This window comes from Natator depressus, chromosome 1 (assembly GCF_965152275.1).
Source record: "Natator depressus isolate rNatDep1 chromosome 1, rNatDep2.hap1, whole genome shotgun sequence".
NCBI lineage: Eukaryota > Metazoa > Chordata > Testudines > Cheloniidae > Natator > Natator depressus.
In genome coordinates, this window is record NC_134234.1 from 244,568,558 (window position 1) to 244,582,591 (window position 14,034).

At 42.8% G+C, this 14,034-nt stretch overlaps 1 protein-coding gene across 6 annotated transcripts in view; it reads right to left on the reverse strand.

Annotated features, from left to right (window-relative positions):
* Positions 1-14,034, reverse strand: part of DGKI (diacylglycerol kinase iota) — a 286,887-nt gene that overhangs the window by 119,765 nt on the left and 153,088 nt on the right. For all 6 annotated transcript variants that reach the window (XM_074939900.1, XM_074939905.1, XM_074939893.1 and 3 more), the window contains 4 exons: positions 7,318-7,378; positions 3,629-3,742; positions 2,560-2,697; positions 1,264-1,342 (listed from right to left, as the gene is read on the reverse strand). In XM_074939900.1, coding sequence (XP_074796001.1) covers positions 1,264-1,342; positions 2,560-2,697; positions 3,629-3,742; positions 7,318-7,378 — 392 coding nt within the window. The remainder of the gene's footprint in view (positions 1-1,263; positions 1,343-2,559; positions 2,698-3,628; positions 3,743-7,317; positions 7,379-14,034) is intronic.

Consider the following 14,034-nt stretch of genomic DNA (forward strand, 5'->3'; position numbering starts at 1 on the left):
ATGCTTCCACTAAGCAAGAGGGTAGCCATGAAACTCATCTATACTGTATATTTGCAACCACATTAGGAATGCACACTGGGGTGCACTCATAAAGAAATGCATAGTGCTGTCATCATTTCATTCCTGTGCCCTTCTGTGGCCCTTCATTATTATTCCTGAAGCTTACAGCAGTCTTAAACATTATAAAATATGCATTAGCTCATTCCATCAGGCATTCAGCTCTTTATTTAGCATGGCATGAGGGTGCTATCTTTTTACTTTTTTAATGGCATTGTTATAGTATAAAAATGAGAACAAGTGAGGCTTCCGTTCAAAACCCACACAGCTAAATCAACAACATGCTGACCAAGGAAAATTGAACAGCAGCTCTGGTAATATAAATATGCTTACCCAACACATGTACACAATGTTCTGCCTGTCAAGCCAAAGCTCAGTTGTTTAGGCATATTTGGAATTCTGAGTTTCTGGCAGGACACAATCTTCATCAGTATGAAGAGAAATAAAGTGATACAACAGCCCAAGCTAGAACTCCTGGGGGATTTTTGTGGATTATTATGAAGGCCTGTTTATTTCCTTACGAACATAGTGGATCTAGGGCTCAGTATTGTCCAACTCAACCCAATAATACTATACCATAGCCTTTCGTAATAAGTCTCTCTCTAGTTCTTCTGTACACATGACTTTACTACTGCTGCCATCCACAACTTCACATCCCTATCACTCCCCCTCTAATCCACACACACACACACACACACACACACAGGGGGAAAAATTTGTACCCAATATAAATTCTCTTTTTCTCTCTGCTGTTTCCTTATTTTTGTCCACATGCCCTCATTCTGGATCAACATAAGCGTTTTATAGTATCTACAGCTCCCTTTAACATCTCCTTTAGAAGCTTCAAAACTTCAAATATCTCCCCTCTTATCCTCTTTTCCTCCCATGAATCTCAGCTCAGCTTTTCCAACCAATTTAGTCAATCTTGTTCTATCACCAAAACCTTTTCTATTTCTTCAGTATCCTTTCTTCAGTGTGATGGACAAAACTGGACACATTTGTCCAGCTGTAGCCTAATAAGTCCTTCAGAAACTAGTGCTAGAATCATTCTTCACACGTTTTTGTCTGCGACAGAAGTTTATATGTTTCAGCATTCTCTTTAGATTTTGGGAAACAAGTTGTCATAGCCAACCCTAACTGAAATTCAGAAGCCATTTGTCCATTCCTATGCTTCCCACTGTTAAGGGAATTAAGAGTTCCTCTCACCTCGGGATTCATGGAATTCCAGCGTGACATGTGCATCAAATCCAAGGCTGAAGTAATTATTGAAGACACTGAGTGGAAGCTGCAATCAAAGACCAGAAAGAACATATATGAAAATGTTTTGGTATAGTATGCAAGAAAAGAAGACCAAACATTTCATGTCATCCCTCAAATTAACAGCTTCTTGAAAAGCTAAATAAGGAGAGAAGAGAAAGCTGTGGGAAAATTTATATGCAGAGTTGCTATGAAGGCTGGAAACAACTCACTGAAGATAATCAAATGCAAAAATGAAAGAACACAAACACATCTGCAGTGCTTTATGGTCACATAAGTGACTCTGTAAACATGACATCATGGGGTTCCCTATTTATCCTCTCTCAGCAATCTCCTACTTAACATGTCAAAACAAAGATTCTCCTAATTGCTGGCACTACAAGCTCAGCATGGCATCTGAAAATCAAGCTGTGTTCCTTCTGCTTCATACATCATCAGCAGCAATAAAGATCCTGGATTCAGAATTCGGCTGGTAATTCTGTTGATGATGCACGAGGCAGACTAGAGCACATCTGGCCCTTTCACTGCTATATTGGCTCTATTAGGCTGACAGGAAGGAAAGCTAGAGTTCAGTAAGTAAACTTGAAATTATAACTCAGAAAGGGTAGAGGGGCTCTGTGTGCAGGAATGAGGAGTCATTTTCACAGAATCCCTTTTCTGGCTATTGCCTTACTTTAAAATAATTGCAGATTAAAACAGGAGAGAACAGAAATACAGCTCCTCCCATGACAAATATTGTCTCACCTTCCAACTCACAGACCAAATGGGGGAAGGTCAGTGATGTAACGGGACCACACAGAGGGAAGGGGATGACAACCTCAAAAGACAGATGCTAACAACCCATACACAACACCTTGCTTAGAGAACAGATACACAACTGGTATCCACTAGCAGCAGCCCAAAGAATATATATATGCTTTGTGGTTTTTCAATCAGTTGAGGACTGGCTCATTTCTCACCACAGCTAACAAGGCAAGGGGGAAGAGTAATAATCTAACAAATGAGATGCCACAGATTTTCACCCTTTGACCCAGTGAACAAGGAGTTTGTTCAAGTGCTCAGACATTGAGCATTATGAGAGACAACAAACTGGCAGCATGCTGTAACCGTGATCTACTTCTGAATGTGGTGACATCTATAAACTTGTAGTAGGGGGAGACGAGAGTGGAAAATGTTTTCCTGTGTCTTAGAAACCCCAGTTTGCATCCTCCAGGCTCTCTCTGCTGTAAAACAGGCAGCTCTAACCTTACGTGCCCCGTCCTCAATTTCTTCCTGTGGCAAATCAGGGTTTCGTTCCACCTGGAGGTTCCAGCGGTCCAGCTGGACAATAGTCCCATCTTCTACATGACAGAGGATCTTTGAGACAGGCTCATCGGTGTAACCCTGGAAGAAGAATGAGCACCACCAAAGGCTCACTAATGGACACATCACGTCACATGTTAATTACCTGACTGAGACACCAGTGACCGTGCCAGGCCAGATCTGCATGAAGGAAGTTTGCATGAAATCCAGACTAAGTTTACCTAACCGGTTCATAAATGTATGTAGACTGTGGATGAACCAGGAACAAGAAGTTTGGCAAGCAACTGTTGAGAATTACAATCTCTGACTGGCACAGTAAGGCCAATGGCATATGGAGGTGACCTAACAGACTTTACTAACAGTGCCATGCCCTCTTCTGCAGTCCACAGGTCCTACTGACCACAGGTGTCAAGATTCCGTACACACATGCAATAAAATCCCTGCCCCAAATTGTTCATGAGATCTTGCCTTGTTTCATCACAAACCTGAAACGCAGTATGGGTTTGTGAACCTTTGGGCAGATGCAACCTGAGTTTCACATAAACCTTTTCATAGATGTCAGGGAGGGTTTGATGGTTTCAACCACAAACCATGCCAAAACGTGTTTGTTTCAGATGAACTGAGCTTTCACTTTTCAGGCTTGCATAAACCCAAAACCAAAGCAAAACTCAGAGGGTACAAATCCATAAGAACCAAAAACAAGCAAAAGTAGCATTCAAGAAACCACATGCAGCTGCTGAAATTCACACAGCTCATTTGCAGGATCTGGGCCAAAGCAGGCACTAGTTATCAGAGCAGCTGAGGTGCCCTGTATTTTACTTCATTGTGTGGGCATCATCCGATGAAGTGAGCTGTAGCTCACGAAAGCTTATGCTCAAATAAATTTGTTAGTCTTTAAGGTGCCACAAGTCCTCCTTTTCTTTTTGCGGATACAGACTAACACGGCTGCTACTCTGAAACCAATGAATAGCTGGTAAGTCACACATAAGAGGGTACTGGAGTCAGTGCTTACCCCTCCCCAGTTGAGGGTGCGAGCAAGGTCATTTCCAGTGCCAAGGGGAAGGACGGCAACAGGAGGCTGGGGGCTGAGCTGTAGCTCATCCAGGATGGAGAGGATCCAGCCCACCTGCAAACAGAGAACAGGAAAGGGAAAAAAATCAAATTGGGTGGATTTAAATGGTGAAAGAGAAAGAAACAGACTAATAGAGTTTATCCTCATCACACAGATAGTCAAGTGATATCAGTGGGAAATGCAGAAATGAGCACTACTGAAAACCAATTGTTTAGCCATCCTGCCTCAGCTTCCTCTTCTGCAAAATGGGATAACAGTATTTATAAGCCTGCCTCACAGGAGTGTTACAAGGAGCAACTGGATGTCAAGTTGTATATAAATGCTGATTATTAAAAATAATGAATGGGCAATATTTATTGTTATATTGATTTAGCAACAATCACTTCCACCCTCTCCCTGAACAGGAAACAAAGCACCTAGAATTATGGACTTATATTTATACCTGACTGAACATTGCTTTGAGGTTATTTTATTGAAATTCTTGTCATAAAACAAAAGACCTCCTTGGATTATCTTATGCAGAGTACTAAGAAACATAAAGCAAAACTAGACAGCGTTTTAAAAAGCTGAATAAAAAGATTAAGTTAAAAATTACTAAGAGCAAACATCTGAAACTCATCCTAATTATTTTTTCACAGTAACAGCATTGAAAGTAAGGGTTAAAGGGCACTGTACCACTGGAGATGCCATTGTTTAAATGAGGCACAAAACCAAGGTCCTGACCATTTATGATTATCAAAGATCCCAAGGTACTTTTTGCAAGAGTGGAAATGTTAGCTTTGCTGTCCTGGCCAAATTCCTACTTGAGCTCCAGTAGCTAAAGAATTCTTGTTTACTACTGAGTAGTGTTGCTTTGTGCTGTTAAACGGCTTTCACGTGCTACCAATAGCTGTGGATTAGTGGTATGTGGTAATGGAAGTGATTCTTGTAGGTACAGAATTTTTAAAGGACTTTCTGCATTTCTTTGAGCTGAAAAGGGCTATATTAGAATAATGTAGAATTTACACTTTAAAATGGTGGTATGGGAAACACAGTCATTGAGGGCCAGATTTTTTAAGGTCTTTAGGCACCTAGTGGGATTTTCAAAATGGGCTAGGAGCCTAACTCCCATACCTTTAAAAATCTGGCCCCTGGTGCTTAGAATAGGAGATGGAGTCAGGAAACCCTAAGCTGAAATCCTGGGCCCATTGAAGCCAGTTGGACCACCACTCTGCCATTGACTTGCTATCTAAAATTGAGCAGGTCACTTCATCTGTGCCTCAGTCTCCCGGTCTGTAGAGTGGAGATATTATTAAATCGCCTTTGTAAATTGCTTTGAAATGATACATAAATTGGTTCCATTTGCGTGGCAAGCCTTATTATTTAGTTTGACCCAGTCTCTAAATATCCAACAGCAATCTTGGGGTTAGGGGTGGCAAGGCCTACCATCTTCTGTGAACTGTGTGATGGTGAAAGGAGCAGAGACTGACAGCTCTGGAGCCTACAGCCTTCCATGTATCCCCCAGGAAAGGGAGAGCAAGCAGTGAAACTGGAAAAGCTACCGCCTTCTGTTTCATGTCAGCAAGGCAAAGTGATATCTGGTCTCACTGAATATTCACTGAGTCCATCTGCGAAAGATTTTTCATTGGCTTTTGGGACAATGAGATATTAATTTGTTTCAAATTTAACAGCCGCAAAGATAACAGTCTAGAGTTGTTCACAGTAATGAGAAGGTACTGCCCCCTGTTGCTCATACTGTGAAGTCAAGAGAAAACAAGAGTTGGTAAGAGCCAATCGAGCTGCACTAATTTTTATATTAAAATTCTGTGGGCCTAGATTATCTCACATTATAGTTTCAGCTCCCTTGGATGGCAGACTGCATACATTTGACAAATAAATTAGAAGATTATCTATTTTCACTGCGTCCCCCGCTGAAACAGTATCCTATAGGTTCTGGAGGAAACAATCCCTAGTGAATCACAAAAGATATCCCTTTGCTGGACCCTAGCTGGTTCGCTCTTACTTTCTCTCCAACTGTGAAGGCACCCTTCCATTAATATTAATATGCACTAAGGCTGGGATTTATACATGGGCCTAAGGAGATTAAACACCCAGCTCCCCCTGAAACTCAATGGGAGTTGGGGGCCTCATTCTTTAAGGGTCCTTTCAATATCCCCGCCTATGTTCATTATAAACCGTTCCAGCAGATTCGACCCCCAGTGATATAATTTCTCAGCTTGGGTGGCAGAGTTCTGTCATCAGGGTAGCCCCTACACTTTATATACCACCCTGGTGGAAATGCTATCTCAGAAGGGACAGTGCGATGTCATACACATTGGAGAATGACAAAATCACAGGCGATATTGAGAGAAGCTGATTATGAAGAAGGAAGATTCTATATTGGCTCACAAATAGGCTACATCTACACTAGGAAGTAGGGGTGTGATTCTCCTCCTCACGTACATATGCTCCCACAAGCACTCAGTGAGCTAGCAGGGTAGCCGCAGTAGCACGGGGAGCAGCAGCAGAGACATGATTGAGCCGTGCCAGACACATATCCACCGATTTCAGGGGGGGTTGTACGTGGCATGGCTTGGCCACATCTCCACTGCAGCTACCTGTGCTACTTATACTTACGCGAACTCAATGAGAGCGAGCAGGAGTATGCGTGTATGAGCAGAAGAATCACAATCATATATATAATACTCAGCACCTATATATCTGAGATATTTATATGGTCCTGTCAGTGTAGAACCTGAGCACCCCACAATCTCGAATTTAGAGATCCTCATCACACCCCTGTACTATCCCCATGTTACAGATGGGGAATTGAGGCACAGAGGGACTAAATGACTTGCCCAATGTCACACAGAAAGTCTGTGGCAGAGCAGGCAATTGAACCCAGGTCTCCCAAGTCCCAGGGTAGCACCCTAACCACTGAACCATCCTTCCTTTCATGCACAGATATCAAAATACTTTACAAAGGAATTGGGAGAGGAACATACAACTTGCCTGTAGTCACAAAGGGAGACAATGGCAGACATCGAATAGAAACTGGATCTCCTGACTCCGAGTCACATACCATGGGCATAGTTGGGCAGGACAGAGGACATTGCCCCCCCCAAACTGCAAGCCTTGGACAGGCATGGAGTTTGCTCCCCACCACCACATATGGCCCTGCTGGCCTGACTGGAACTGTCCCCCCTCCCTAAATACAGAAGTCAAACTATGCCTACGTCACATACCCTACCCACTGGATCATCAGTTTTTGTATATCAGCAACAGTCAGAATGGTGATACAGCAGAAGAAAAGACCAGCAAAAATGAATATTGTTCAGTTGTAAAAGCTGCTTAAGGGTGAAGGAAGCTTTTTTAGGCATAGTATCACAAACATATTTTATGCATAACAAGTATGTAATCCACAAATATTATAACAGATAGCACCTTACCACCAGATATTCTTAATCGGGGTGCAAGGGAAACGTTGCAATATGTTTTATCATGTTGAAAAGTCTCTTAATTATTAATGTTCCCTTCAAGCAGATACTGGACTGAGGTCTGCCTTGCAGGGGCTTTTTTGTCCAACTCTGTCCTTTCTGAGTTACTGGAGACAATCATCGAGTTTGACATGAAACGCACAGAAAACCTACCGTTCCATCCCCACCGCAGGCCAGGATTCGCAGGTTTGGCACTTTTCTGTACAGTTCGAGTCTGGCAGGGGAAATGAAGGGGGAAGGGGAGAGTCGTAAGGAAGAACATAGAATGGAAGTGAGCAATTAGAAATACAGTGACTGCAATAAGGGATGCTTCACTCATGGACAATAAACAAAACAATGGAGGCAGTTGTACATACCAATGAAAAAAATATTACAGAGTGCCAATTTTATTACTAAGTACAGTTACTTCACGGTGTAGAGTTCAGTATCAGAGATAGGCAGTGCGATGGAAAGAAAATCTGCCCTTACAACAAAAATGCTGCATGTTTGGAACAACTACCAGCCACTGCTCAAGAAAAGTTTACACCTGGAACAGCAAGGATGCTGTAGATCAGGCTGTGGCTTTCAACCTTTTTTCATTTGCGAACCCCTAAAAAATTTCTAATGGAGGTGCAGACCCCATTGGAAATCTTAGACAAAAATCTGTGGATTCCAAGGGCTCTGCAGACCACGGGTTGAAAACCACTGCTGTAGATGAAAAATGAAGTGCCCCAGCAACGTGGTGTGGCCGAAGCTTGAACCGTGTCTGCCTCAAATAGTTTTGGTTCAACCAGTGCTGATAGTAACTCACTTTCACCAAAAAATTCACTCCAGTATCTGACACTAGCAATGCAGATCTCAGTCCACTGTAGAAAGAGACTGCAGGAGATTGTTAGTTATCCCGGAGCACCCTCTACTGGTACTGAAAAAGGCTACAGGGCAAAGGTGTTCTCATATGAAAGCTTTTCCATAAGGTAGAACTTCACCTCTTAAGAGCTTCATGCTTCATAATTCATTTCTCATAGATTTCATGTTTGTTCCATGTGCTTTGAAACGAAACAGCTTATTTTCCTTAAAGCAGTAATGTCTTTTGACTAGTATGACCATAGTAAATAGTATACTACCAAGGGTTAAGCGATATATTAGGCCTCTTTTCCCAATTGATAGCTCAATTACTCAATTCAGCAGTAATTCTCCATACAGAGTCATGGAACTTGGTTTTGTGGAAGAAAATTAAATCCAATTGCTGCAGATATGACTATGAAAAACGAAAAGCCTATCGGGAAGCAAGCATGGGCTCTTTCTTCCATGGCTCACCAGGCCTTATTCAATTGGATTAATTTTGGTTATTTAAATCTGCAGTCAAGCTGAAAGGAGAATTTTTCGCTCCAGCTCAGAAGCTGGGAAACTTCTGATTTTCTCCTTGTATAAAGCAAACAAACCTGAAATTGAAAATCAGACTGTAGGTTGAAAACGCAAACACTCACTTTCAGGCCTACTGAGAGTCCTGGCGAAAGTAGGAGTAGGGCTGAAATAGGATATAGCCCTTGCATTCGGAGCATTTCTCCTGCCAGCTCCCCTAACTCCCACTATGTTTCCTCTAGATGGCTAATCTCCCTCTTACTTCTGAAACAGATGATTATATTGTGGAGGCACACACGGATCAACTGGGTGTTTTTCTGCTGTGTTTACACAACCGCCTTCCTACTAAGCATATTGGTGGGTTCCAGTCCAATTATTAAACTGGCATGGAGAGCAGTCTGCTAGAAGTTTGAAGATGTGCAGCAAATTTCATATCACCAGCAGGACTGGAGGGAGCTGAGGAAATGGAGAACAATTACAGGTTTGGTGGGAACAAGGTAGAACAGAGGGAGAACGTAAAACTGGAGAAACAAAATCTAAATTTCCTCCCAATGTTGTACAACCTTCTCTACCTCTGAGTGAAACTTGACAACTATGAAATTATCAGGGATTCAGCCATCACCATGGTGTTGTCTAAACTACAGAAATTTACCTTAATAAGTATTTGCTCCTCAAACAATTGTAACACACCTTGCATACATACACAAAAGTGCTCCACAGAGAGTTGCCACCCACCCGGGTTTTATCCGGAGAGTCCAGTCTTTGGTTTTCTCTGTCTGGTTGCCATTTAGGGTTGTCACGTGCCTGGTTTTTAACCAGAAAGTAGCACCCGCACCAAAAGTCTGGTTACCGCAGGGTAGGGGAGGTGCCACATCACTAACTTATGGCAGCCCCTGCTCATCTAGAGCCATCTCCTACCTGCAGGCAGGCCCCTTGAGACAATCCAGCGAGTGATGGGGAAAGGGGAGAGGAGCTAGCAATGGGGATGGGGCTTTGGGAGCAAGAGGCAGAGCCTCAGGGGGTCAGTTACAAGCAATTAGAAAGGTGGCAACCCAGGCTCCAAAGAGTTTTTAGTGGGGCTAAATACCATGTAGATTATGCTTCATCAGGGAATAAAGACTGAGCTGAATTACTTTAGTACTAATTATTTTAGGGACAATGTAGATATAGACAAGCTGAAACTAGTCCTCACATTACCATCCCACAGTGCACTGACGGCCTTTCAAAGTCTCCCAGAATGCAGTGTTGTTGGGAGCTGTGCCAGCAACTCTGGGATAGGTAATCAGAGAGCTGAACTGGTTTAGGACAGTGCTAGTGTGGGTGTGGAGGTACCCTGCAAGGTTTCAAAGCACAATTTAGCAGGGCTAGTGAGGATGCACTAAGCCATTTGTGCTTAAACCTGTGTGATACAAGTCCCATTAGTTCCGTTACCGGTGTTTCATTTCTGTAGTGCGGATAAGGCCAACAACAGTTCATCGTGTTTCTTCACTACTGGATATTCAATCTGAGATACCAATAATTTAGTCAAAAAGCAACGGTAATAAAGGATAGCTGTGATGAAATGATACGGGGATGGCAGATGACCATGGTGAAATGCAATCCTGATGAAAGACCACACAACTGAATAATGTGGATCCAGGTACGAGGGACCCTGGAGTATAAATTGAGGGGCTGATTCTCATTTACACTCAAGCCCTTTTACAGTGCTCTGACCAACTCAACTTACACCCACTTTAAGACCTCATTACACTGCCAGAGTGGTAGGAAGGAGTCCCAGTGTACATGAGAATGAGGCCCTGAAGTTTTGGATGTATGGACAATAAAAACTGGGAATTGTATCTGTTTTATGTTCTGCATGATCTTCGGAAAGGAACGATTTACAAATAAATAATTAAATAAATTAAATGCCTCTTCGTTGGGTGACAGAGACGCAATCATTTCCAGCCTCCCTCGTCAATGAAAGGGAAGAACTGAAATCCCTTGTCAGCCAGCCCCTATAAAAGGGAAGACCTGCTTAGCTGCCTGGGGGAACACTATGAGGTAAGCTTTGCCAGCACTGTGCCTGTGGCCCAGGGAACTAAATTACTACGTGGGCAGAGATGGTTACATACATTTGCCACACCTGGAGAGTCACATCTGGTCCCCTGTAATGGATAACTGCTAGAAAAAGATCAGCCAGCATGTGGCTGATGACTTGGGTACCCAGCAGAGATTTAGGCATGGTGCTTTGTTCAATTAGGCTGCCCCATGACTACAGGAGTCTGACCACCCATCCTATGTAATAAGGAAGGTCCTTGATTGGGTGCTGAATGCATATAATAAGAAACTGATAAAAACCTTTTGATCAGATAAAAAATGTTTTAGAGCAGCAATCATATAACATATCAAACAGTGTGATATGAAGTGTGATTTTGTATCATGACTAAAATATGATATCCCTTAATGGAAACTTTTGTCCTGTATTTTTCATATATACTTGTCCTGTATTGCCTTGAAAAATAGCAGGTCACCCCATTCTTCAGCTACTCCCTTACCATACGAAGTGCCATCTCTAACTATATCATTTCCCGACTTAGTGTTGTATTTCATTATTTGGCAGGGCTCTTTCAGAAAATACAAATCACCTTACAACAGGGACACCCACAATTTGCCCAATTGAGGTGGCCACTTGCCAGGACACAAAAGTTCACACCTAAATAGCATGCAATAGAACAGATTACACCCTCCCACCTCTATTAGGGTGGTACAGTTCATGGAGGTTACAGGTTTCAGCCTACAATGCTCCCTCTTGATTAAAGTGAACTCCACTCCACTGCATGGAGGTTACTCAGCACCAAGATGAAGCATTGCAAGCTGGGCCCTGGAGTCTCCACACATCTATATAAAAGATGCAATGGCAAAAAAATCCAACCCTAAATTAACACAAAGTTAAGGATGCTTGGTGGTATATTGTCCCATTTCAGAATACGGAGTTGAGCAAAAACTTAAACTTCTGAAAACCAGGAAATGCACAATTAAGGTGCAACCTTAACTCTCCCCTCTTTCAGCCATGCCCCAAGATGCCCTGTTAACACACAAACCTTTACTCTGCCACCACACAGTTGATGAAATATACAAGCTCATCCCCTCCCAACTACTGTAGTTCTCCCTCCCACTTCACTAGCAGTAAATGCAGCTTCCTGAAGTGTTCATTCTCTGCTCTTCAAAATTTCTATTACTCTTACCCCCCCCCCCCCGCATAACTCAACTGAGGTGCCTGGAGTGAAGGAAAACTATGTTACAGTGGAATGGTGTTCCTGGCTGTGTTTCAGAATGGTTGGAGGGTGAAGTTTGTGGCAGGGTCAGTGATAGAAATCACAGGCAAGGTTTCTGTTCCACATGACTGACAGTTTTATGTTTGAGAGAAAGATCCTCTGACCCTGTCCAACAGATGTACCCCATCTCCTAGAAACAATGAAGTGCCAGAGCTTGTAATGTTTCTATGCCATATAATGCACATTTTGCAGTAGGCCATGAACCCTTCAATTTCCCAATTAATATTCTTCTAACCTTATTCATAGATTTTGAATTGCCGCTGTAGCAATTAGACACTGAGCCAAATCAGAGAAAACTATCACAGCTCCTGGACTGATGAAGTCCAAATCTGCTCTTATATATTGTATGTGGTGCACACCAGGAATAACGCTCAGATCATTTCAGCCCAAGTGAATCACCATACTCTATGATTGATCAAACCTCTTAACTCACCAGTTAGACATTGCAGAGTGGACAAAATACAGGCCCCCAAAACTACACCAATGGAGGCTACCTCTCTCCACCCAAATTAGCCTGTAGTTAGCAATCCCCATGTCACTCATGGTGTACTCCTTGCTCTCCTGCAAACTTTGGGAACCTCATGATCCAAGAATCACCCAGAATCCACACTAGCAAGCCTGGCAGTGCACATCTTTCTTTCCCCTCAGCACTCAAGGTACCTGCATTGTCAGGTGTATGAAAATCGATAGAGATCTATAAAATCTTGACTGGTGTGGAGTAAATGAATAAGGAAATGTTATTTGCTCCTTCACTTAACACAAGAACTAGGGATCACCCAATGAAATTAATAAGCAGCAGGTTTAAAACAAACAAAAGGAAATATTTCTTCACACAACACACAGTCAATCTGTGGAACTCATTGCCAGGAGTTGTTGTGAAGACAAAAACTATATGAGGTTTCTAAAAAGAACTAGATAAGTTAATGGAGGATAGATCCATCACTGGCTATTAGCCAGGGTAGTCAGGGATGCTCTGGGTGTCCCTAGCCCCATTTTTCCAGAAGCTGGGAATGGGGGACAGGGGAAGGATCACTTGATGATTACCTGTTCTGGTCATTCCCTCTGAAGCACCTGGCATTGGCCACTGTCAGAAGACAGGATACTAGGCTAGATAGACCAATGGTCTGACCCAGTATGGCCGTTCTTATGTTCAGTTCCAAACCTCCACCCTGTGTGTCTTTAGAAACACTACATTAATCTGCCCCAAGATCAGGAAGTAGCCACTTGCTTCCCTTCCCCACCCAGAGGCCAGTAAAATACAGATTTTCTGAAATAACCAATCCAAAGCTTGCCTACCACCCGTCCTCATTTCCCAACCTCTCTGCAGCCACAACCCCTCGCCCTGTCCCTGATTCCCCCTCCTCACCCTCAACACACACACACACACCCAAAGTCCCCTGTCTCCGGCTCCTCCCCACCTGATAAAACAAAAAAATTGGTTAGACTGGCTGCTGACTATTCTGCTTTGTTCATAGTGAACCTCCACATAAAATAAAAACATGTTATCTTAGAACAGAGACAACTTGTAGCAAACAACTTATTAAATCTGTATTGCACAGGTGTACCAAGAATGTCAGTGGCAGGTGCTCATCAGGGGCAATGGCATCAGCACTTTCCCTCAGACTACCCAGGCAGGCATTAAGTGGCTGCATAGAAACTCTCTCATAATCTTCTACTTTATTGGAGTGGTTTCAAAATTCTCACAGGGTTACTGGTCTAGTCAGTCAGTGGGGCAGGCCGGGCCGGGGCGGAGGGAAGCTGTAGACATGATATATCGTACTTTTAGTAAGGCTTTTGACAGTCACACATGACATTCTCATAAGCAAACTAGGGAACTGTGATCTAGATGTAAGGTCTATCAAGTGGGTGCACAATTGGCTGAAAAACCGTATTCAAAGAATAGTTTGCTGTCAAACTGCGGTCCCACAGGGGTCTGTCCTGGGTTTGGTACTATTAAATATCTTAATTAATTACTTGGACAGTGGAGTGGAGAGTATGGTTATAAAATTCGCAGATGACACCAAGCTGGGAGGAGTTGAAACACTTTGGGGGACAGGATTAGAATTCAAAAACAACCTTGACAAATTGGAGAATTCATCTGAAATGAACAAGATGAAATTCAAGGAAGGTAAGTGCAAAATACTTTATTTAGGAAGGGAAAATCAAATGCACAACTACAAAATGGGGAATAACTGGTTGGACAGTAGTACTGCTC